The following is a 25,168-nucleotide window of genomic DNA, read 5'->3' as shown; positions in this document are numbered from 1 at the left end:
ATCAAAACCCTGAACTTTGAAACATCTGTGACAGCACAAATTCATAATTTTGCTGATGCCAGTGAAGCTGGTTATGGTACAGTATCGTACCTGAGACTGAAGGATAAAGATAGAGACGATAAGGTGCATGTTTCATTTCTTGCCGGAAAGGCCAGAGTTGCACCTCTGAAGCACATCACCATTCCTCGTTTGGAACTCACAGCAGCAGTCCTTGCTGTCCGAATGGATGGCATGCTTCAAAGGGAACTACAGTGGCCACTGGAGAAGTCAGTGTTTTGGACCGATAGCACGACTGTCATCAAATACATCTCCAATGAAACCAGACGTTTTCATACGTTTGTTGCCAACAGAGTCACTGTAATCAGAGAAGCTACAGATGTTGACCAGTGGAAGTATGTGGGCTCCAAGGTCAATCCTGCTGATGAAGCATCACGTGGATTGAGAGCTGAAGAATTTCTCACACACGGAAAATGGATTAAAGGCCCAGATTTCCTGTATTTGCCTGAAAATGAGTGGCCTACACTGGAAATGGATTCAGTGATTCCCATTGATGACCCGGAGGTCAAAAGAGAAGCGGCAGTGAATGCCATTGTTAAGGATTCAGAAAATCCAACAGACCATCAGCTACTTCTCATCTTGGAAGAAGCTTAAAACGTCTGTTGCCTGGTTCCTTGAACTTAAAGGACTTCTGTTGCTTCTGAGTAAAAAAAGAAAGGAACTTAAAGCTACCGAAGATGACAAAGATGCTGGAGTGAAAAGTACAGTTGAACAGAAACTCAAGAGCTTCAAAGCCACACTCTGTGGAAAACATTTGACTCCAGACGATTGTGATGAAGCAGAAAAGGCAATAATTTGTTTTGTTCAGAAACACAGGTTCAAGAGTGAAATTGCCTCCCTCAAACATATCGTCTCCAAGGACAGCCCACTGTACAAACTAGACCCCATACTGGAGGACAACATCCTCAGAGTTGGGGGTCGTTTGAACAGGTCTGCATTACCATCAGAAACCAAGCACCCTGTCATTCTTTCCAAAGACCTGCATGTCTCCCAGCTCATTTTACGTCATATCCATCAACAACTAGGACACGCTGGGAGGAACCACATGTTGTACAGACTTCGACAGAGGTATTGGATAATCAATACCAATTCAGCTGCAAGGAAGACTATTACAGAGTGCATGGTGTGTAGACGGCACAGAGGAAAACTTGGGGAACAGAAGATGGCAGACCTGCCTGAAGAGCGAGTTGTGCCAGACAAGGCTCCTTTTACTAAAGTGGGAGTTGATTATTTTGGGCCCATAAAGTGAAAAGAGGAAGAAGCCTTCTAAAAAGGTATGGAGTGATTTTCACTTGTCTGACCAGCCGTGCAATACACCTGGAGGTGGCACATTCACTTGACACAGACTCTTGCATTAACGCCTTGCGGAGATTCATATGCAGAAGAGGCCCTGTGTCAAATTTAAGATCTGATAACGGCACAAATTTTGTTGGAGCAAACAAAGAATTGAAGCAAAGTCTTGCTGCTTTGAATAATGCAAGGATCCAGGATGCCTTAATTCAGGATGGAATTAAGTGGAGCTTTAATACGCCAACAGCCTCACACCAAGGTGGCGTTTGGGAGCGTCTCATTCGATCAGTAAGGAGTATACTGACCTCTGTTCTTGGACAGCAGGTTTTGGATGATGAAGGCCTGCAGACACTGTTTTGTGAAGTAGAGGCGATACTAAACGATAGACCCCTCACAAAAGTGTCTGATGACCCTAATGACCTTGAGGCCCTCACCCCAAACCATATTCTCCTGCTGAAAGGAAAACCCATATTTCCCCCAGGACTCTTTGAAAAGAGTGACCTGTACATCAGAAGAAAATGGAAGCAAGTACAGTATATCGCAGAGCTGTTTTGGAAGAGATGGACATCCGAATACTTACTTGTGATGCAGGAAAGACAGAGATGGGCAGCTCCAAAAAGAAACTTCTCCCCAGGAGATATTGTCATTATTGCCGATGCTACAGCTCCAAGAGGATCCTGGAAGATGGGTCGAGTTTTGAGTACCAAGTCAGACTACAAAGGATTGGTCCGGTCTGTGTGCATCCAAACTAAAACCAGCGTTTTGGAGAGACCTGTAACAAAGATCTGCCTGCTGGTGGAGGCCACAGAATAATAATAATACCTGTTCTATCTATTCTCTCTTTCTATCCTGTCTTCTTACCATCTGTTTTCTTTCAGTGGCAGCAGAGAAGGAGACACAGAAGACGCTTGAATAGAAAGAATAGCTCCCTTACATGTTATATATATATATATATATATATATATATATATATATATATATAAGGGTAATTGTGACTCACAATTAGGGGCCGGTTTGTGGGAGCTATTAACTATTTTTACATTTATTTGTTATGTGATTTTGTAGTATTAATTTGTTTACGGCCATATTATTTAAGTTATGAGTCGCAGCTAAATGCTTTTACTTTGAAGGGGTTCTGGGCAATTGGGAAGCACAGCTGGGTGTATTTAGGTAATTAGAGGCAATAGCACAGTGGGCATCAGGGAAGGTATATGGTTTTTACCAGCGTCAGATGATCATATAGAATCAAACATAATTTTTCTGTATTCTTTGATTAACAGACAATAAACACCACAAAACAGTCAAATGCTGTCTGGACAATGGACTTCCTGATCTGCGTGAGATTCGCTGCCCTGGTGCTTCAGTGGCCTTTTAGTTTTTATTAGTTGTTGTTGACAAATAGCCACTACATATTGTATTGATCAGGTTAGTAGATATTGTACCGATAAGGTATTACAGATATGTGCATGAAATAAACTAAAATTAGACTGTTTCTCATTCATGTACTGTGTATACTCTGCTCCTGTGTTGTAGACACTGTGTTGCTCTGTACCTTCCTGTTTTCCAATAATAGATTCGTCCATACATGATATAAACACATTCATAAAGTAATAATATCTTGTATAATAATAATAATAATAATAATAATGCAGGACCTGTTGCAGAGGTCTTTATTTGGCATGCAACGACACTCAATGTTTTAGCGGTACACACAGCGGTTAGTTTTTTTAGCACACACACCGGAACACACACGCATGCATCGTCTCTTTAGAATCGCTGATGCGATCGTCGTCGTTCCCCCCCGCCTATTGCTTATTAACAGCGAAGGAGTGCGCCGAATGCTTCCGCGTTTTCCCTGATTGGCTGCGACACGCCCCGCGGCAGGCGCGGCAACCGCAGAGCGGAGCGGCAGAGCTTGCGGCATTATTTAGCCGTAAACCGTCATGATTCTCATTCGAAGCTTAGCTCACCTGGCAGCGCGGCGGTCCTGCGGTCCGTTGGTTTCAAGTTCGAATCCCATCAATTTTTTTTATTTTAACGTGTATTCTTTCGCCGGTTAAGGTTAGGCATGGTTATGGTTAAGGTTAAGGTTAGGCATTGTTTCGGAGTTGGTTAAGGTTAGAAAGGTTAAGTTTAGGCGCTGTTAAGGAGCTGGTTAAGGTTAGAGTTTGTCTTAGAGAATGGCAATATTCTTTCTATGGTTAAGGTTAAGGTTAGGCATGGTTAAGGTTAGGCATTGTTTCGGAGTTGGTTAAGGTTAGAAAGATTAAGTTTAGGCGCTGTTAAGGAGCTGGTTAAGGTTAGCGTTTGTCTTAGAGAATGGCAATAGACAGCCTATTTCCGCACTGCCGCTCTCTCGCGCTGCCGCGGTCACATGGTCACATTGTCACATTCTTGCACTCCTCCGCTGTTAAAGCAACACGCTTCCCCCCCAAGGGCAGCCGGGAGCAGACAGGCGTCAACGTGAGCCGCGCCAGGGGACCAATCCAAGTGCTCCTGTCCGTCTTCGTCAAGGACGCCACAGCGTTAGCGATCTGTTGTTGTGCATGTTTTTCCATTGGGTTTATCTTATCGGGGGGGAAACCCTACCTGTATTGATCAGGTAGTAGTATTTCCAGGTGAAACTAAATGATATATTATCAACCACCATGGGGCCTGGCACTAACGAACAAGTAAGTTATAACTACTGGTGTAGGTCCAGAACATTTTATTATAAAATACAGAATACTTTATAATGCAGAAAACTTGAAACGTTGATGAAGTGAAAAACATTTTTACTTCAGAATATGTACAATAAACTGGGTGACTGTAATCAGAACCAACCATTGTTTCTGTGCATTAGATACATATGCTGGTAACATTCACAGTATACAATTATGGTAATTTACCAACACAATACTTTATAAAAGTATACACTGGGTGACTGTCATCAGAACCAACCATTGTTTCTTTTTTTGTATTTTATTTTTTTATTATTTTTTAAACAAACACATAAACAAACATGACAACACACGATAAGATATACAAGCATTAGTTGTCAGTGCACATCCAATGAGATCACATTTTAGTTAATTGTCTTATATAGGATATACCCTTAATACCTGTTATCTAAAAACCTACACACATATGCTCCAGCTCGTACCCCCCCCTTCCGGACCCCCCATTGGATAATCCATCCATTTTCCCTCGCTCCTAACCAGACATTACCATTATATGCTAGCTTTTATTTTCTCCACCACTTCTAACCACAATGTCATTTTGGATTCATTGAGACCCAAAATTCTTGCTGTAGATATTTCTTGATAGATCACATCGAGATATGTAATAATCCAGACCTTTCGGCACATTTTTTCCGGTTGGAACCATCGTGATGCTATCAGCTTTTTAGCCACTGTGATACCCGATAAAACCAATCTCTTTAGCTGTGGATGTACTGCACACTCAAAAACATCATTCAGCAGTAGTACAGAGGGGTGTACAGGTATATTCCAAGTTAAGAGATTTGATAGTTGCTGGGTCACCTCTTTCCAGAATATCTTAACTGGTGGGCAGTCCCAGTACATGTGCATAAATGTCCCCTCGTCCCCATTTGTACATAAGGAGCATTTGGAATCTTGTATAAGACCCATTTTTTTCAGTCTTATAGGAGTCAAGTATGTCCTGTGAATATAGTTAAGATTGATTTGTTGATGGTCCGGGTTTCCTTGATGTGAATCGAATATTTGCCCAGGCTTCTTGCCAATCAAAATCACTTTCCAGGTCTGGTATATCCCTCCTCCAGACGGAGTCTAGTTGGAGGGTTTCATATGAGGACGTTAGTAATTGATGATAAAAATCTGAAACAAAACCTCTTGATGTCTCTCTTTCATAGAAGAATTTGTGGTATCTGTGGTGTACAATTGGTATATTTAATGGAACACCGTGAGCCTTCAAACATGCCAATAACTGTGCATAAAAGTAATATGTGGACTTGGTGAGATTACATTTTTTGCGTATTTCATTGAAACTACAATAACCCTGTTTATTGAAGACGTCTCCTAATGAGTGTATGCCTTGCTTTTCCCATCTAGGGAATCTTATAGGTTGTTTTCCTATCCAGAGTGCATTGTTATTGAATAAGGGAGTATGATTATGCCATTTATGTAGGGTAGAATATTTATTTTGTGTTTCGTGCCATATCCGGATCGCATGAGTGATTATGGGGCCAAATTTTCGTTTGCATTGTTTAATTGGTAATTTGGTGTATACTATGCCCTTTAGCTTATGTGGAGCTACTATATTTTCTTCTAAATTTCTCCAGGCTACTAATGCTTGGGGATCAAACCATGTTGTTAGTGGTCTTAAAGTGTACGCCTTAAAGTAGTGGTAGAAATCTGGAAATGCCATACCTCCGTCTGCTTTGTTTCTCTGTGCATTATATATACTTTATAAAAGTATAAACTGGGTGACTGTCGGCAACCATTGGTTCTGTGCAAACGGTTAAAAATTAGGGGGGAAAAAGATAAAAAAATAAAGAGGCCAAATAACTGCAACAAACTATATACACACACACAATGCATGATCACCAGCCTCCACAGGGCAAATGATGAATGGCGTTGACAAAGCTAGATCACTAACATAACGTCTCATCTGCAAGTGGTCCAAACATGCCTATGCAATATTTACAACAGTGGCCCAAATACATCTGTACAACGCATTTGTCTTGTACAGAAAACAATACAAATACCCACTATGCTATGCTATGCTATGCTATACTATACTATACTCACTCAGCTAGCTATACTATACGACCAGCATCCACATGGTTCTCTCTGTATCACACAATGATGGATTATTTAGAAGTATTCTGTACTTCTGTATGACGGATTATTTAGAAGTAGTCTGTACTTCTGTATGACAACTAATAAAGAAACTATTTAGCATAATCCTTCTTTGTGTGGTACAGAGTGAAGCATTTGTCACGATGCAGGGGGACATTGCACGATGTGCAATAGTATCTGGTCTCACTTCTGAGGCCACGCCTACTGCAGACCCGACATTTCCTACACGGTAGCTTTTGCTTCGGGGTGGCTTTGTAGGCCACCATACCATGTTTCCCAAAGCCACCCACTAATCTGCTCTGCGGGTCCCCCGGTGGGGCCTTAGGGTCGTGCTGCCTGCCACACCCCACCTGCTCAGCCCCTGCCTCCTCCTCCTCCTCCTCACCCCCACCTCCCTCCTCCTCTGCCACCCCAGGAATTTTTAACTCCTGGGCCCCTGTGTAGGTCCGCCCCACAGCCATGGTGTACCGGAGGAGGCTATTATAATACCCGCTGGGGTGCCTGGTTCTGTACAAGACAAACGAGTTGTACAAACATATTTGGATCAGATACAGCACAAACTTTTTGGTCCACTTTCCAGTCTTACGTGTACACGGATAGTACGCTAGGCTTTGATCCATTTGGTCAACTCCTTTCATGCATTTATTATAAGACATAATAGATGACGGCTTTAGCATCTCCACCCTCACTGAATGACCTTTCTGCCAAACTTGTGCAATTTCCATTGTGTCCTCATGGAAGGTGGTGATCATCGTCACGATCCTCTTGTCCCGCCATGCCACGATCATGACCTGCTGGTTGTTCACGGCAATGCGCTCCCCCACACCGATGTCAGCATTGGTCAGGTTTTTGATGATGGCTGGCTCCCCCCGGTGCTTCCTGAGGGTACCACAGACGTCGGTCCTCAACAGTCGGAGCCTGTTGCACAGGCTCACAGAGTTATAGAAATGGTCCATGTACAACGTATGACCTAGGCCCGCTAAACGTCCAAGCAGACCGACTACCGTGTCCCCCAGGTGCCCCCCTTCCCCACAATACGGCTGCAAGGCGAGGCAATATCCTGTGCGGGATTCGCACAGGAAATAGGACTTGATGCCATACCGGGTTGGCTTGTTTGGGTTGTAGACCTTGAACGCCAGGCGGCCTCGCCATGCCATCATCCCCTCATCAATGGCGATGTCGCGGCCGGGCTGGTAAAGCTCCTTACACCGCGCACCCACATGATCTACTACAGAGCGTACTTTGCAAAGTTTGTCTCTCACATCTAGGGCTGTGTTGTCGGCGAAGTGGAGGAAGCGCCATATCAGTTCATAACGGTTCCGTGGCATGGTGGTTGAGAAGAACGGTGTGATGATCGTCTCATCTGTGGACCAAAACATATCCAAGCGAGGCTTCGGATGTACACTGGTTAAAAAAAACAGGCCAAGGAACTCCTTGAGCTCCTTCAGTGAGAGGGGCTTCCAAACCAGTGCCCTGCTACTGGTTAGTGTGGGATCCAGCAGGGCAATGGACTGATCCGCGTACAAGTTGGTCTGAGCAACGATCATGTTGAGGAAGTTGTCAGTTAAAAATAAATTTAGCCAGGCTGCAGGCCGGGCAGACTCCAGTGCCGCAGCGTCCTGGAGCAGTCCTGGTTGGGCTGTGAAGGGCAGTCTGTGAGGCACCCAGCCCTCACGAGACCAGGCATCCTCCTGGTTCTTACGGCTCGCCACCGACCTGCTCCTCGCTCCTCGTCGCACGCTGCGACCTGTCAATTATACAAATATACAATTATCATAACACCCCTACTGTAGACAAACATTCATATAACACGTAGTTACAAACTGTGTGTGAGTGAATGAATGAGTGTGTGTGGGGTTCAGAGGTCAGAGCTGGACGTGGTGTGGGGGTCAGAGGTCAGAGCTGGACGTGGTGTGGGGGTCAGAGGTCAGAGCTGGAAGTGGTGTGCAGAGTGAGGCCAACTTACCCCTCTTAGATGTGCGTTTTCTCCCTGAACCGGGTTCAGGAACATCAGTCCCCACCTCTGGTTCTGGAATCACAGGACTGAGTGACACGCTCATGCGATTTGCTCTGTCCAACGGGGCGGCATCGCTCTCTGCTCCAGAATCTGGGATATTGAATTCATTCAGTCAGTGTTAGTCACATAAGCACAATTTACACACATACAGTAAACACACACATTTACATTTACATACACACATGAATGCAGTGTTAGTCCGTACCTAAAATTGACGGGGTTCCTGCTCCCTCACCACCGGATGCAGAATCTGTGTCAGAACCTATAATACATAAATTGCATGCTCAGCTGTCTTCCAAATACACAGATAATTGCATTTCACATGGAAAAGGTATGACATCAAAGCGCTATGAGGCAGACAGCACCATACCGTGACATGCACATCCCCCAAACGAGAGACAGAGACAGAGACAGAGACAGAGACACACACACACGTACGTCATGAAATCACTTTTTTTTTTAAGATTCCGGAACCGGAAGTTAGGAACCGGTTCCTATTAGAACCGGTTCTCGGTGCCCAACCCTACTTGGGACACACTGCTTTGAGACAGGATGGTACCGATATACCGATATTGTCCAACTCTTAATTTACGATACCGATATCAACCGATACCGATATATGCAGGCCCCCCCCCCCCCGCCAAAAAAAATGGAATAATTTCAGGTAATTAACATTACATATGTCTTGTTGTGTAATTAACATAACATTATGCATACTTTTGACAATAAATAAAATCAGAATTTGTTCTTACTTGCTTGCCTGGGTAAATAAAGGTTATAGAAATGTAAAAAAGACAGGGTTGCCCTCTCTCCCCGCTACTATTTGCGTTAGCGATCGAGCCACTAGCTATTACCTTTCGCATGGACCGCCATGTCCAAGACATCATTAGAGATGGACAGGAACAAAGAATCTCGCTATATGCGGACGATGTCCTGCTGTATATCGCGGATCCAGCGGCCACACTTCCATGTGTCCTTCACATACTACACGAGTTTGGTGTCTTTTCTGGTTATAAATTAAACTTAAACAAGAGTGAACTTTTCCCCATAAACTCTTTAGCTAGAAATATCCCCCCCTCTATGTTCCCCTTCAAGCTTTCTCCAAGCTGCTTCCGTTACCTTGGCATAATGATAACACAAACATTCTACTTTCATAGCGTCCAACTTCACCACTCTACTGGAGCGCACCAAGCAGGATTTTATCAGATGGTCGTCACTTCCTTTATCACTTGTTGGCAGAGTGAACACTGTGAAAATGAACACATTACCGAAATTTCTGTATTTATTTCAAAATATTCCAACCTTCATTCCAAAGTCATTTTTCAAAGCCCTCGACAGGGCAATATCAGATTTTATTTGGAATAAACAAATTTATGTCTTTCACACAACTGTCCCTAAGTTTAACTTACCAAATTTTTTTTTTCAGATATCTACAGATACGTGATTTTGTTAAGAGCAGATTTGCTCAGTTCCCCCATACACCTCCAAAAACTGTGATCGACCGCATCTTGGAGGTGAAGGTTGCAATCAAAGGCTCAATATCTAAACTATATAACATCATATCCCTTTCCCTACCCTCCTCAGTATTGGCTATAAGACAAAACTGGGAGTCCGATCTAAATCATCAATTTACAGACAAAGAATGGGAAAATGCTCTTGCCCGAATACACTCTTCCTCAATATGTGCCCGCCATTCACTGATACAGTTCAAGCTCCTCCACAGTCTATATTGGTCAAATATAGACTTGCGAAGATAAATCCTGGCATGGATCCCACATGCGACCGGTGCCACCAAGCCCCTGGCTCACTTATTCATATGTTTTGGCATTGTCCAGCACTGGCCCCTTTCTGGACTTCCATTTTTAAATCTTATTCAGACATATTTTTTATGAATGTTGACCCATGCCCTCTTATTGCATTATTTGGTCTGACACCGGAGAATGCTGCAATATCTATTGGGCAATCCAATGCCATGGCCTTTGCCTCACTCATTGCCAGACGCCTCATCCTATTCAACTGGAAGGCAGCCACTCCCCCCTCACACTTACACTGGATGAGGGATGTTATGTCTCTTATACATAGAGAAAATCAGATTTACAACACAAGGCTACACAGATACCTTCCACAAAACATGGCAGCCCTTCCTATCTCATTTCAAAACCCATATGACTCCTTCTAAACTTGGGACCCCATGACCCCCCTCCTCCTCCTATCTACCTTCCTGACACTGCTAGCCCACGTATGGCTGGGGAGATGGCATTGTGGTGGTCTGCTAAGGGTGTTAAATTTACTTTCCATTTTATTTGTTTTACCATCTGGAAATTACGCTACTAAAATGGAGAGTATCGCTTATATTATATATTATTATTACGGTCTTTCCTATTTATATATATATATATATATATATATATATATTTATATATTTTTTAATTTTACTTCATTTCTTTTTGCGTAGCTTTGTCTGTCACATCTGTATTTATGTTTAATTATTAAAAATAAATAATTTTTTATTTTTATTTTATTTTAATTTTTTATTTTAAATGTATGTTTGTCGTCGCCCTCACTGGGTGGGATGGGATTAGGGGATAGGAATGGGGAAGGAAATGGAAGTTGTATAATTTGGATAACTGAAATGTATAAATATGTACAAATTCTTCAAAAAAAAAGATAAACCAAAAAAAAAAAAAAAAAAAATGAAAACAGATACCGATATTTTCAGATATCACATTTTAATGCCAAGATCGGCTGATAATATCGGACATCCCTAGTCAAAACCTTTTAAACTAACGTTAGCATTAAGCTAGCTAACAGCGCTTCCGGTCCTCTTTCACTCGTCAGCTACGTCATCCCCCGCTAAGAGTCACGGGAAATGTAGTAAATACAACAGTCATTCCATAATTCCATGAATTATGACAGTAAGTAGTAAGTAAGTAGCCACTACAGTAACATCATTAAGTCTGCTATAAGCCATTATCCCTCTCGTGTGTGTCTTTATGCAGATCTTTATGCAGTTTTAAAGCACCTTGGCTTTGTTCTGAATGCACTTTGTTGTAGTTATCCTACAGAGAAAAGAAAATGCACTTGACTTTAATGCACATTTTGTTGTATGCAAAGAGAAAATGTTTAAATTGTACAATCTTTCAGCAGTCAGTCTGGAATTAATGTATGCATTCAAAAGTGCTGAATAAATGTTTTATGGGCCCATAATAGCGATTATTAATATTATTTAAGTTAAGTTTTGCCATAATCATGTCTTTTGCCATAATCAGGTAGCTGAAAAATAAAAAAAAAAAAAACATTATATATATATTTATATTAATCATTTTCGGCCTTTCGGCATTCGGTTTTCGGCCAACTGTTTCCTATTTTCGGTATCGCTTTCGGCCAAGAATTTCCCATTCGGTGCATCCCTAATCGTATCTTACCTCCTGAGCCACTGTTGCCCCGTATTGAATGTAAATGTATTTATTCATTATTTTAAATGTATTTATTTTCAATTCTGTATTGAGATGGTTATACGACTAATACAAATGTGCTGGAGCAGAGGATGGACAACAAGAGAAAATAAAGACAAGAACAACAAAAGTAACATACCGATATCCTGATGGTCTGTGGGCTCCTCCTTCAGCCCAGTGGAAATATCCATGGTTGGTTCTAGTGTCTCCTGAGCCTCTTCTTTCTTCAGTCTCATCAGTAGGTTGCTGGGTGGATCTGTTGTCATACAAACAAGCAGCCCTTCAGTGACATGTTTATTTTTGGTAAGTCAATACAGGGGGTAAATTATAATAAGGGGAATGTCACCCATTGTAAGAATCCACATTATGTGAAAGAGATCTGAAACATCTGTGTGGCGAGATTGATTGGTTTACTGTCTGGGACAACACATCTAAAAACCCTAACCACAAACATATGCACTTCAATTACTTACATAGACTTTACCTCACTCCTAGACAACATCACCTCGTGAAACACCCCTTTAGGCTAGTGCGTTTCTTATTGTAATGACTATTGTTTCTCAATCAAAACAATTGATAACAAAATCTAAATAATTTGTGTATGTTCTTCCTGTGCCCCAGGACAGTTCAGTCAGTATTCGTGAACATGCACCGCTCTCTCCTAAAGCTAGAAATCATGGAGAGAACCCTCCGATATGTGATGTCACTGGGATGTAAAGTCTGGGGCTGCTGCATAGACAATGAACAGGGCTATGACTTCATGAAGCCAGGCGTTTGTGTGAGCTCTTACACCCAAATGAGGGTTTCATTATGGTTCACACCTAGCAATGCTAGAATATAACCTGCATGTAGGTGTAAGAGCTCACACAAATATTAAAAACCATCACCTCATAAAGTCAGAGCCCCATTCATTGACAGGAGAGTGGTGCATGTTCACTGAGTGAGCTGTCCTGGGGCGCAGGAAGAACAGTGCTGATTGTAGGCAGGAATGAGTGATGGGCATGGGACAGCGATCTTCGCTTTGTCGTCTTTTCTCCACCGTTGGACACTTGAAAGAGGCTTGATCCCACAGGCATTGCTCAGGAGGGTGACACATTTGTTGTCATACCATTTGACTGCAAGTACCCCTTCAGCAGACTTGTAATCAAGAGCTCCACATCCTCTCTGCATCAGCTCTTTGTCTTCTATCAAGCAAGCTCCACCGATGCGGTTTGGTCGGGCCCGCGCACACCGAGTCTGACGTATGCAGCGAACAGGTCTATAAGGCTGAGTTAAGTTCAACACATTTTTGGACAAGCTGATCGAGCTGGGTCTGAGCTCCGCTCTGAGCACCTGGATACTGGACTTTGAGTGAAAGACCCCAGGCGGTCAGGGTGGGGGGTCAGACCTCCAACACCATCACCCTGAGCATCGGGTCCCCCCAGGGCTGTGTTCTGAGCCCCCTGCTGTACTCACTTTACACACACAACTGTGTGGCCAAGTTCAGCTCCAACTCCATAGTGAAGTTTTCGGACGACACAGTGGTGGTGGGGCTGATCTCGGACAACGACGAGAAAGCCTACCGGGAGGAGGTTGAGGTACTGGAACGCTGGTGCCAGGACAACAGCCTGCTCCTAAACATTGGTAAAACCAAGGAGCTAATCGTGGATTTTAGGAGGAGACAGCAGGAGATACACACACCACTGAGGATAAACGGGGCTACCGTGGACAGGGTGAGCAGCTTCAAGTACCTGGGGGTCCACATCTCAGAGGACCTGACATGGACAACACACAGACTCCAGGGCTCCAGACTAACTTTTTTCACCACCGTCCCAGAACCGTCCCGAAATACAATTTTAACCGTCCCAAAGTGAATGTAACCGTCCCAAAAATACCAGTGCATACATTTATTTTTTTTATTTTTTTTAATTAAATTATATAAATTATACTTTTTTTTAATTCTTTTTTATACAGCTACTGTTTTATATATACTGTTTTTTAGTAATAACTAGAAAGTAATGGTATTTATTCAACAACAGGTGATTGATTATGATACTAATACAAATCTATACACCGAGTATGGGGCTGCAGCACTGCAGATATACCCTACTCCAACGATCCACACGGACATTACACGGTGTTGCACTCGTTACCAAGTGGCTCTGCAGATATACCCTACGCAGCTACAAGGCTCCGTTGGAGACGATCGGTTGTGATTTTTGCACAATAAATATTCAACATTCTCTTTTGAGACTCCGCCTCAGACTCTTATCATTTGGCACTAAAAGCTAAACATTGTCACCGATATGGCTGTCCGCAACATGTCATTAATTGTGTACGCGAGGTGGTTCAGTGACGACGCTAACATGAGCTAGGTTAGCTAGCATGTAGCTGCAGATGGAAAGACTAACTTTACTGGTGAAAATGTGATTTACGTTGGAATACTCCTTTGCCAACTTGCTGTACTTTGCTTGCAGGTCTGCAGCCATTATTGCTGTATTATGAATAGTCACAACTTTAGCCAAGGTAACGTTAAGCTAAAACTAGCTCTTCAGCTAATGCTAACACCAGCAATCGAACCCATCAGAGCTCCCCGTCACACTGCTCTGTCGGGAGGATGGCATTTAAGAAAGTATCTGCTGTTAAAATGACAAACAGCATTGACACTTTAATTCACGGTCGGTTAAACACACGTTTGTTTTATAATGCTCACAGCAGACCGCAGTGTTGTTGATAAATTACGTGGGGATTTAAGTTCCGCAAAAAAAGGTTCCGCACCGTTGCAATCGTACGGTGCACAGCGCGTACTGTACCGGAGGAGAGGTGGGTAGGAACTTGATGCTGGATGAGCGTATTGCTGCGTTGGGAGGCGGAGATAGTCATTGGATTTGGCAAATCACGCTACGTTTAGACTTCAGTGAACTTAGTCAGCACGAGACATTAACCATTTGACAGCAATATATGCGCGCACTGACAGTCGTCCAATTGACATTTCCTGTGAAAAAAAAATCCTCTCCGTCCCGGATGCGTCCCAGCAAAGATTTCTGTTCGTCCCAAATCAATATTTGATCGTCCCCGGGACGACGGGACATCGTTAGTCTCGAGCCCTGATAGACTCAGTCGTAAAAAAGGCGAAGCAGCGCCTCTACCACCTGAGACAGTTAAGGAAGTTCAGAGTATCTGGGAAGATACTCCAGTCCTTCTACTCCGGAGCTGTAGAGAGCATCTTGACTGGAAACATCACTGCCTGGTATGGCAACAGCACGGCACAGGACAAGAAGGCCCTACAGAGAGTGGTGCGCTCAGCCGAGCGTACCACGGGTATTGCACAACCAACCCTGCAGGTCCTATACAACAAGAGGTGCAAATCCAGAGCCTGCAGGATAATGAAAGACCCTCACCACCCCAACAACAGCCTGTTCATGCTGCTGCGGTCAGGCAAACGCCTGCGAGCACCAGTAACGAGGACAGAGAGACTTAGGCTCAGCTTCTTCCCACAGGCCATCAGAGCCTTGAACACTGAACTCTCCACGCACAAGCACACATGAGCACACATACAACACACACACTGTACACGCTCACACACTAGCAGCCACTTTAACATGAGCACACACACACTCATGCTGCACACGCTCACACTACGGACACTTTACAGAAGGAAAGATCACTTTAAGAATGTACAGATACCGATATGCCTACTTTGTTTACTTGTTTATTGCACTATGTCGCTCTATTGGTTGGACTCTTATATTATATTATTACTTGTATTATGCACATCGTTGCGGGCGAGACCCCCCGCATTTCACTGTATACCGTGACAAATAAAACTCTTGTATCTCTTGTATCTTGTATCACATTTTTCAATGAGAGATAGTGACTCAAAATGTGCTCTTCCAAATCGCTGAGCAGACTATTAAAGGGATTACGTGTATATTTCAGAATTTAGTTTGTAATGAATCAATCAATCAAGCAATCCATTCATCGACTTACTTCCATAACCTAGCTTTGGTGTTGCTGTCCCATGGCCATGATCCTCGTCATCTTCATCTGCATGTGGAACCACTTTGTCATCTGCATCAAAGAGTATGGGGTTGTTATGCAGTCAGAAAGGCTGTGAAGTGTTCTCCTCACTCAGCCCTGATGTTGTATCAAAGTAGTTTGCATTCTCACCATCTTCCTCCAATTTAACGTCAACACTTGCATCACTGTGTTTTTGTGATGTTGTATCAAAGTAGTCTGCATCTTCCTCATCCAGCTTAACATCAACACTTGCATGGCTGTATTTTTGTGATGTTGTATCAAAGTAGTCTGCATCTTCCTCATCCTCTTCCAGCTTGACATCAACACTTGCATGGCTGTGTTTTTGTGATGTTGTATCAAAGGAGTCCGCATCATCCTCATCTTCTTCCAACTTAACTTCAACACTTGCATGGCTGTGTTTTTGTGTTCTGGAGGAGTCAGAGACGCTGCTAGATGGTTCTCTCAAACCGAGGTGTGAGGGGTGACAAGGGGAGGCCATATTCACAGGAATCTCTGGGGACGATAAGAGGAACTGTCAGTTCATTTTACATTAATCCGAACATATAAAGAAGTGGTTCAAATGAAAATCCTGTAATAGATGTTATTTCTATGATCTTGGACAAATTAGATTTGATTCAAATGTACTGTCACAGCACAAGTCAATGGCAAAAATCTAACCAGAGTGCAAATGTAACAGTAAAGTGCATTAACAATATACAATGTACAAGTGATTAAATGTGATATAAATATATAACAAGCTACTGGTAATATATGCTAGAGACTGATGTATGTACAGTATAATTATGCTATAGAGTGATAAAGGTATAAAAGGTGGAACAGATATAAATATACTATGGTAGTAACTAGTAAGTCATGCTTGTATAAATATACTATATGGTAGTAAGTCTTGCTGTTACATTTACATTTACATTTAGTCATTTAGCTAACGCTTTTATCCAAAGCGACTTACAAGTTCTGTACGACAGGTCATCAGGAAGGATACAACGACAGGTCATCAGGAAGGATACAACTCTATCAGCTGAGTAACAATATTCATCAAAGTGTTGCGTGTTACAGTGTAGGTTAGTTTATTAGGACAAGTGCATGACAGTAAGGTTAGTTAGGGTTAGATCTTTATTTTTTTTTATATATTTCTTTAAAAAAAAATCAGATAATGGTTGAAGAAGTGAGTCTTTAGTCGACGGCGAAAGATTGGACGGGATTCGGCTGTCCTAACTGGGGTGGGTAGTTCATTCCACCATTGTGGGGCAAGGACTGAGAATAGGCGGCTTCTCTTTGATGACCCTCCCGGAGCTTGGATAGGAGTAGGTCTAAGGCGGCCAGATGCAGAGCGTAGGGGTCTTGAGGGTGTGTAGTTAGAGACCATTGACCGGAGGTAGGCGGGAGCGGTTCCCTTTGCCGCACGGTATGCTAGGTCGAGGGCCTTGAAGCGGATACGTGCAGCAATGGGGAGCCAGTGCAGGTCCCTAAGAAGTGGGGTGACATGGGCCAACTTCAGTAGGTTTGAGATCAGGCGGGCCGCTGCGTTCTGAATGAGTTGAAGATGCTTGGTGGCAGTGGCCGGGAGGCCAGCTAGCAGTGCATTGCAGTAGTCGAGGCGGGAGATGACTGTTGATTGGACGAGGAGTTGGGTGGCTTCTTTTGTCAGGAAGGGGCGGATCCTTCTGACGTTGCTCAGGAGGAATCGGCAGGTTCTGGTTGTCGCTGCGATGTGAGCAGAGAAGTTCAACTGGTCGTCGAGGACAACACCAAGGTTCTTGGCGGTTGGGGATGCGGTCACAGCTGCATTCTCGACTGTGATGGAGGTCGGTCAGGTGGGAGGATTTGGCCGGCAGGTGGAGCAATTCTGTTTTGCTTAGGTTCAAATATATAGTATATGGTAAAAATATACTATGGTAGTAAGTCATGCTGGTATAAATATATACTATGGTAGTAAGTCATGCTTGTATAAATAATTGGTAGTAAGCCATAAATACTGTATACTATGGTAATAAGTCTTGCTGGTATAAATATAGTAACTAAGCCATGCTTGGCCAGTGGTATATGTAGCCTATAGAGTTGATCCTTACTATTTTACTCTTACTGTATTACTGTATGAAGCACAATCTCAGGAGGGTCATACAGAACCAAGCATTTCACTATAATGTACATGTAGGCCTACCTATTATGTGACAAATTAAACAAAACTTGAAACTTTAGTAGGTATGGATGGGATATAAAATGGGTCTAAATTAGGAATGAATATCGTGAAATAGATGTTATTTCTATGATCCTGGACAAATGGGTCTAGAATAGATTTCTCCCCTAAGCTAGAACCAAGGGCTGGAGCATTCAGTGTTCTAAGGTTTACGACTTTACGCTGGTCATGGATCCATGCAAAGGCAGTGCTTTCCCTAAACAAGGTATAGGGGTGCAGCGCCACTATGACAGTGCACCAACGCCACCATGTGTTAAAGAAATTAATACAAATAAGAAATCTGCCGTGAAAGCTTCGGGCCAGCTTAGAAACAGACGCATGTCGTAGGAAATATTATCATGTCATTATAGATCTGTGTTGAGATATCATTTTATCTTTGTACAGCTTGACTGGTTCAATATGGCCAGCTAGTATAATGTGTGTGTGTCTCTTTAAAAGGTCAGAAAGTGGGTTAATCGCAGAGACTAATCGCATCGGCGATCCTACAAAAAACAATGCATGCGTGTGTGTTCCGGTGTGTGCTAACCGTGTGTGCTAACCGCTAACATTGAGGATAATTGCATGCCAATTAAAGACCTCTGAACAGGTCCTGCATTATTATTATTATTATTATTATTATTATAGTACCAAGGTTATCTTCCCAGCCAGCCAAAGCAAGGTTGTGCTATTACTTCCCGTAACTGGGAACCATTTTTATCTACTATTCATCATCATATCTGATGTATAATGTTACGTCTATTTCTGTGTATAATGTACGTTCTGACCAGAGCTCTTTGTCACTTTATGGTCAGACGCTAGTGTGTGAACATGATGTATCTGTCTGTAAACTGTCCTTTCATTGTGGCCACAGTGAAATAAACGTCTATTTTTTAATAACGACTCAGAATGATTACAAAACGGCTCATCTTTTGTCCTTTAATATTTTCCATAACACGCATCATTGTCTAATATGTGATTTGCTCAGTCATCTGGTTCCACTGTGTGCGTGCGCTTTCGTGTGTCGTGTTAAACTATTGTGCAACCTTATACAATTAAATAACTACTTTGGAAATTACTGAACTTATTGAAATTATGTTTTTAAGTTGCAGGAAATTACAGCAAATGGCTTTTTTGCTTTTATTTGCACTGCCCCATCAGGACCACCCCCTAGTTGCAACTCAGTAACATCTTGAAAGGTATGGTTTTTACAATACCGTCATCAACAACACACTCATATGATGTCAGTAAGTCTCAGTACAGTGAAACATTTAGCTGTTTTGTCTCTGTACTCCAGCACATTGGATTTGAATGGAACAATGACCTTGAGGTTAAAGTGCAGACATCATCCAAAGTTCACATCCATATCAGGTGAACCTTGTTGGAATTGTAGCCCCTTTTTATACAGTAGTCCCCCCGTTTTAGGAGACTAAAAGTAAAGTTGGATGCTTGAAGTGCATCCAACCAACTAACATCACTTCCTGTTTCCTGTCTAGCAGCAGCATGCAATTTTTGGCTACAAGCCATCCAAATGTTTTATTGTGATTCTGGACTCTTTTAAATACTTTTTTCAAAGCATACAAAGCTATTTTTATCATATTTTAAAGCTATATATAGAGAAGAGTTGCTGAAGTGTGGATGACTAACACCGAAAGAGATTTTTGATGGATTAAGAATCCGGGCCTACTGTTCTACCACCATCCAACCTACCTGACTGTCTTCTATCCATTGTCAAAATCCTCATACCAACTTCTACAGAGGGTAAGCATGTCCCCTCGCAAGATCAAAACAAGACAAAACATCTCTACTCAAGATGAGGACTATGTCTCTATGGAAAATGTGAAAGAAATGATGGATCAACAGAAATTATTCTATGTGGAAATGCTTAACAGGCAAGAGTCAAACTTCATGTCCTTTACCAAGCTCATCATGGAATCTACAACCACTAGAATTGATGGCATTATGAAAGAGGTACATGAGGTCAAGTCCAGCCTTCAGTTCTCTCAAGCCCAAATTGATGACTTGAGAGTGATGGAGAAGAAACTTGGCTCATTTGAATCACAGCTCCAGTCATTCCAGTCCCTGCCCACTCAGGGTATGACCCCGGAAAGCAAAGACATCATATCCAAAATGGACTATCTGGAAAATCAGAGTCGAAGAAACAATGTAATTATTGATGGTCTGACTCAGGAAAATGTGTATGAATCCTGGTCAGATACTGAGCAGATGGTCAGAGAATTCCTAAAAAACAAACTGGAAATTGATCCAAAGTTCATCGAAATCGAAAGAGCCCACCGCACTGGGAGTGTGAAACAGAACACTGATAAAGCAAGACCAATTGTTGTGAAACTCCTGAGGTTCAAGGATAAAGACCTCATACTTGCCAAGGCGAGAGCTCACCTCAAGAACACCTTAATTTATGTAAATGAGGACTTCTCTGACTTGTTAAGGAAGAAGAGAGCTGACCTCATTCCAGCAATGAAACAGGCAAGGGATGAAGGAAAGTATGCCGTCATTAACTATGACAGACTGGTGATCAAACCACGAAAGCATCAGGGGGTGATTCCAACCACACAACACGAGTGAAAGTCAGTGGGAACCTACCATGCTATGATGACCCCTTTTAATGATCTTTTCTCCACCTATATCATGTCATCTTCCTCACACAACCAATTTGGCACTCATCTCCAAACCTTCCCTACATCTGTCTCTGGTTCATTACATGTAAACTCTAACTCCAACCCATATGATCAAGTAAATGAACTTTTGAAGGACCCGCCCACTACGTTGCTTCAGTCAGAAAGTGAATCTCGGGACTCATCAACATCAAACCTTTTATTCAATAATGACCCTGACACACATTGTTTTGCTCAAATGAAACAAGTCTCTGGAATATCTGATTACTTCAGTGTGAACGAATTCAATTCCACTGTTGACCCTCAAAATACTAGGAGTGACTTTTCCCTCATCCATATCAATGTCCGCAGCCTGCCAAAAAACTATGATACTTTATGCCTTTGTTTGACTAACCTTGACTTCTCTTTTAGTGTAATAGGGCTTACTGAAACATGGCTGTCTAAAGACAATGCTGATTTGTATGAATTCAATAACTATAAGCATATTCATAGATGCAGAGAAGGCCAAAAGGGTGGGGGTGTTTCTCTATATCTCAATCCGAACATGGTGTATAAAGAAAGGCATGACATCGAAAAGTATTTAACCCTTTCTGCTGAGGCTGTGTTTGTTGAAACCCACCAGGCCATTATTGCATGTATTTATAGACCTCCCAGCTTTAGCTTGTCTGCATTCAATGCTGATCTAACAAATGTTCTGGATGTCATTTCCAAAGAAGGGAAAAAATGCTATTTAATGGGTGACCTAAATATCAATTTTATAAACCATAAGAATGATAACTCAACTAAGGAGTTTATTGACACAATGTATTCCCACTACTTTCATCCTATGATTGCAGTACCAACCAGAGTGACGGAGACATCTGCCACTCTGATTGACAATATCTTTACTAATGTGTTGGATAAGAGCATGAAATCAGGAGTTCTGTGCATGGATATTGCTGATCATTGTCCAATCTTTCTCATATTATATAGGGAACATGAAAAGTCTCCAACTATGCTATATCCTAAATATAAGAGACGCTTTAATGAAGCTAGTTTGACCAGGTTTGGACTAGTGGTCGGCGAGTATCCATGGACAGATATCCTCCATTCTGTTGATGCACAAAAGTCTTTTACTTTGTTTTCTGAACGTATCTCCCAGGCCTATGACCTATGTTTTCCCCTTGTACAGGCATCTCCCAAGCCTCATCATAAACTGATCAAACCATGGATAACCCCAGCTATTATCAAATCCCTAAATACTAAACGTAGATTGTATAAAAAATATCTTCTCAATCCCACTCCATTTTATCTTGCTCAATTTAGGAACTATAGAAATAAATTAAACCACATTATCAGAGGAGCTAAAAAGCATTACTACAATATGGAATTATCTAAAAACAAAAATAACATGACTCTCTTATGGAGAACAATTAACTCTATCCTCAACAAAAAAAATAAACGTAATCAGTTGCCTAATGAATTTAAGGTTGATGGGGTTATTATCACTGACCCGCAATTAATTGCCAATAACTTTAATAACTTTTTCTCAGAAGTTGGTCCAACACTGGCTGCAAAGATTCCATTTAGTAACCATAGTCCCCTTCAGTTTATGAATCCTCCAATCAATGACAGTTTTAACTTCTTGCCGGTTACAGAGGATGAGGTTCGGGAGATCTTGATCAACCTGGGGGACTCTTCTCCGGGTTATGATGGTATTGGAGGCAGATTACTGATATCCATTCAAGAATCCATTGTGAAGCCATTATGTCATATTTTTAATACATCACTGGAGAAGGGAATCGTCCCACTGGAACTTAAAATAGCTAAGATCATCCCTATTTATAAAGATGATGACCCAGCCGTCTTCAACCATTACAGACCTATATCCATCCTTCCTACCTTGTCAAAAATACTTGAAAAGCTGGTCTATAAAAGATTAATTGAACATCTTAATAAGCACAATATTATTTACACTCACCAGTACGGGTTCAGAAAGAAACATGCAACATATATGGCAATAACACATCTAATTAATGAAATATACAAAGCTAAAGACAGAAAGGAAAACACTATAGGTATTTTTTTAGACTTATCAAAGGCATTTGATACAGTCAATCACAATATCCTCCTGCAGAAGCTCTCACATCTTGGAATAAAAAACAATGCACTGCTATGGTTCACCAGTTACCTTAAAGATAGACGTCAGTCTGTATCCTATAATGGGACAAATTCTCCTTTTCTTCCTTTACTTTGCGGTCTGCCCCAAGGTTCAATTATTGGGCCTTTGTTATTTTTGTTATATATCAATGACCTCCCTAACGTCTCAGACAGGCTGTCGAAAATTTTATTTGCAGATGACACGTGTGTATTCTATTCACATAAAGATCCTGATACCATCATTAGGGTCATAAATGAAGAACTTAACAAACTATCAATTTGGTTTAAATGCAACAAATTATCACTAAACATTAAAAAAACGAATTTCATTTTTTTTGGTCTCAAATCTGTGATTTTTAACTCTTCATCTAAAGTAGTGATCAATGACATCCCCATAGCTAGGGTGTGTTTTACACGATTCCTTGGTGTTCTGCTTGATGAATCCCTATCATGGAAACCTCATATCACAGCCATAACTACAAAAATGGCCAAGAGTATTGGTATTCTTGGAAAAACACGTCACTTGCTGAGCACCGAGGTTGCCACAATGTTATATTACTCTATGGTTTACCCATATATCAACTACTGTAATTTAGTTTGGGGTAGTACGCATCAGACCAAACTTGAGCCCATATACCGTCTGCAGAAACGAGCTCTAAAAATAATCAGCTGTGTACATCGAAGTCATTCTTCTCAGCCTCTATTCCATAAGTTAGGTATCCTCAGTGTTTATCAAGTGAATCATCTTCAGACTGGTTTATTTGTGCATAGTTCTTTAAACAGAGCCCTTCCCCCTTTTTTTCATGACATGTTTGCCCACAATCACCAAATTCATAATTACCCCACACGTAGTTCCTGTTTGCTAAGACCACCCTTTTCACGCACTTCCCAATCTCAGTTTTGTTTGCTCTACCGAGGGTCAAAGTTGTGGAACTCTTTGCCTCCACATATTTTGGAATTTTCTTTTCTGAAATTCAAAAGAGCACTGAAATCTCATCTCCTAGATCACCAATATTTCCCATATGGACTTCCTTTACAAACTGTAGTCTGATGGCTTGATGTATTTTTGTTATTGTATTTTCGTTTTATTATATATTCTTACTGTCATTGATTGTTTTCTCTATACCAGAAATCGTATGGCATGGGGTACCTACTTCGGTGTCTAAGTAGGCCTGCTTGTGTGTGTTTGTTTGTTCAGGGGGGGGGGGGGGGGGGGGATTTTATCTTATATTTTATATTTATCTTGATATAATGTAGTTTTGCTTCCTGGTGAATGCCACATGCAAGCCCCTTGAGGGTTTTTAGGCAATTCTCCTACACATCCCTTGTGGACTATATTGTATTATATATGTAACTGTTTTTATATGTGTAAATAAACAAACAAACAAACAAACAAACAAACGTCTATTTCTGTGTATAATGTACGTTCTGACCAGAGCTCTTTGTCACTTTATGGTCAGACGCTAGTGTGTGAACATGATGTATCTGTCTGTAAACTGTCCTTTCATTGTGGCCACAGTGAAATAAACGTCTATTTTTTAATAACGACTCAGAATGATTACAAAACGGCTCATCTTTTGTCCTTTAATATTTTCCATAACACGCATCATTGTCTAATATGTGATTTGCTCAGTCATCTGGTTCCACTGTGTGCGTGCGCTTTCGTGTGTCGTGTTAAACTATTGTGCAACCTTATACAATTAAATAACTACTTTGGAAATTACTGAACTTATTGAAATTATGTTTTTAAGTTGCAGGAAATTACAGCAAATGGCTTTTTTGCTTTTATTTGCACTGCCCCATCAGGACCACCCCCTAGTTGCAACTCAGTAACATCTTGAAAGGTATGGTTTTTACAATACCGTCATCAACAACACACTCATATGATGTCAGTAAGTCTCAGTACAGTGAAACATTTAGCTGTTTTGTCTCTGTACTCCAGCACATTGGATTTGAATGGAACAATGACCTTGAGGTTAAAGTGCAGACATCATCCAAAGTTCACATCCATATCAGGTGAACCTTGTTGGAATTGTAGCCCCTTTTTATACAGTAGTCCCCCCGTTTTAGGAGACTAAAAGTAATTGGATAAATTAACTTTATCTAAATAAAATCATCATATTTAATATTTGGTTGCAAATACGTTTCACACAAATCATTGGGCCTCATGCAAGAACAGATATGATCCTAAATTGTTGTGAACAGTTTAACCCTCAAGAAACCTGTGGGGCGTCAATGCTACTGGCATCATATAAGACGAGACCACCTAAGGAATCCATTGGTACCAAGCATGAGGGAAGGGGGCTACATAATGTTCCAAAGTTAGGCAAAACTTTGGTGAGGGGATAAACTATTTACTGGTCCCTTGACCTCTCACCTCAAGATATAGGAATTGTGCTGAAGGGTCTGCAGTTATGTAGAAATCGACCTAAGAGTAATTATTTTCCACATACTGTTTACTTATACCATCTGCCTGGTGATATTGCATCTCATGTTGTGTGACAGTGCTGCCATCTACTGGGCAGAGGTGGAAGTGTTTAGTTATCATGCGTCACTTCCTG

At 41.7% G+C, this 25,168-nt stretch overlaps 1 protein-coding gene across 1 annotated transcript in view; it reads right to left on the bottom strand.

The window, feature by feature from the left end:
• The window catches only part of LOC311246385 (uncharacterized protein), a gene marked incomplete at its 3' end in the record, with an annotated part of 143,016 nt that overhangs the window by 87,531 nt on the left and 30,317 nt on the right, over positions 1-25,168 (bottom strand). The window contains exons 3-8 of the mRNA XM_084336544.1: positions 15,789-16,151; positions 15,609-15,689; positions 11,779-11,895; positions 8,390-8,446; positions 8,134-8,274; positions 6,355-7,914 (exon numbers count right to left, since the gene is read on the bottom strand). Coding sequence (XP_084192670.1) covers positions 6,355-7,914; positions 8,134-8,274; positions 8,390-8,446; positions 11,779-11,895; positions 15,609-15,689; positions 15,789-16,151 — 2,319 coding nt within the window. The remainder of the gene's footprint in view (positions 1-6,354; positions 7,915-8,133; positions 8,275-8,389; positions 8,447-11,778; positions 11,896-15,608; positions 15,690-15,788; positions 16,152-25,168) is intronic.

The sequence above is a fragment of the Notolepis coatsorum genome (genome assembly GCF_963971535.1).
Source record: "Notolepis coatsorum genome assembly, chromosome: 19".
Classification (NCBI taxonomy): Eukaryota; Metazoa; Chordata; class Actinopteri; order Aulopiformes; family Paralepididae; genus Notolepis; species Notolepis coatsorum.
This window is presented reverse-complemented; position numbering and strand designations above follow the sequence as displayed.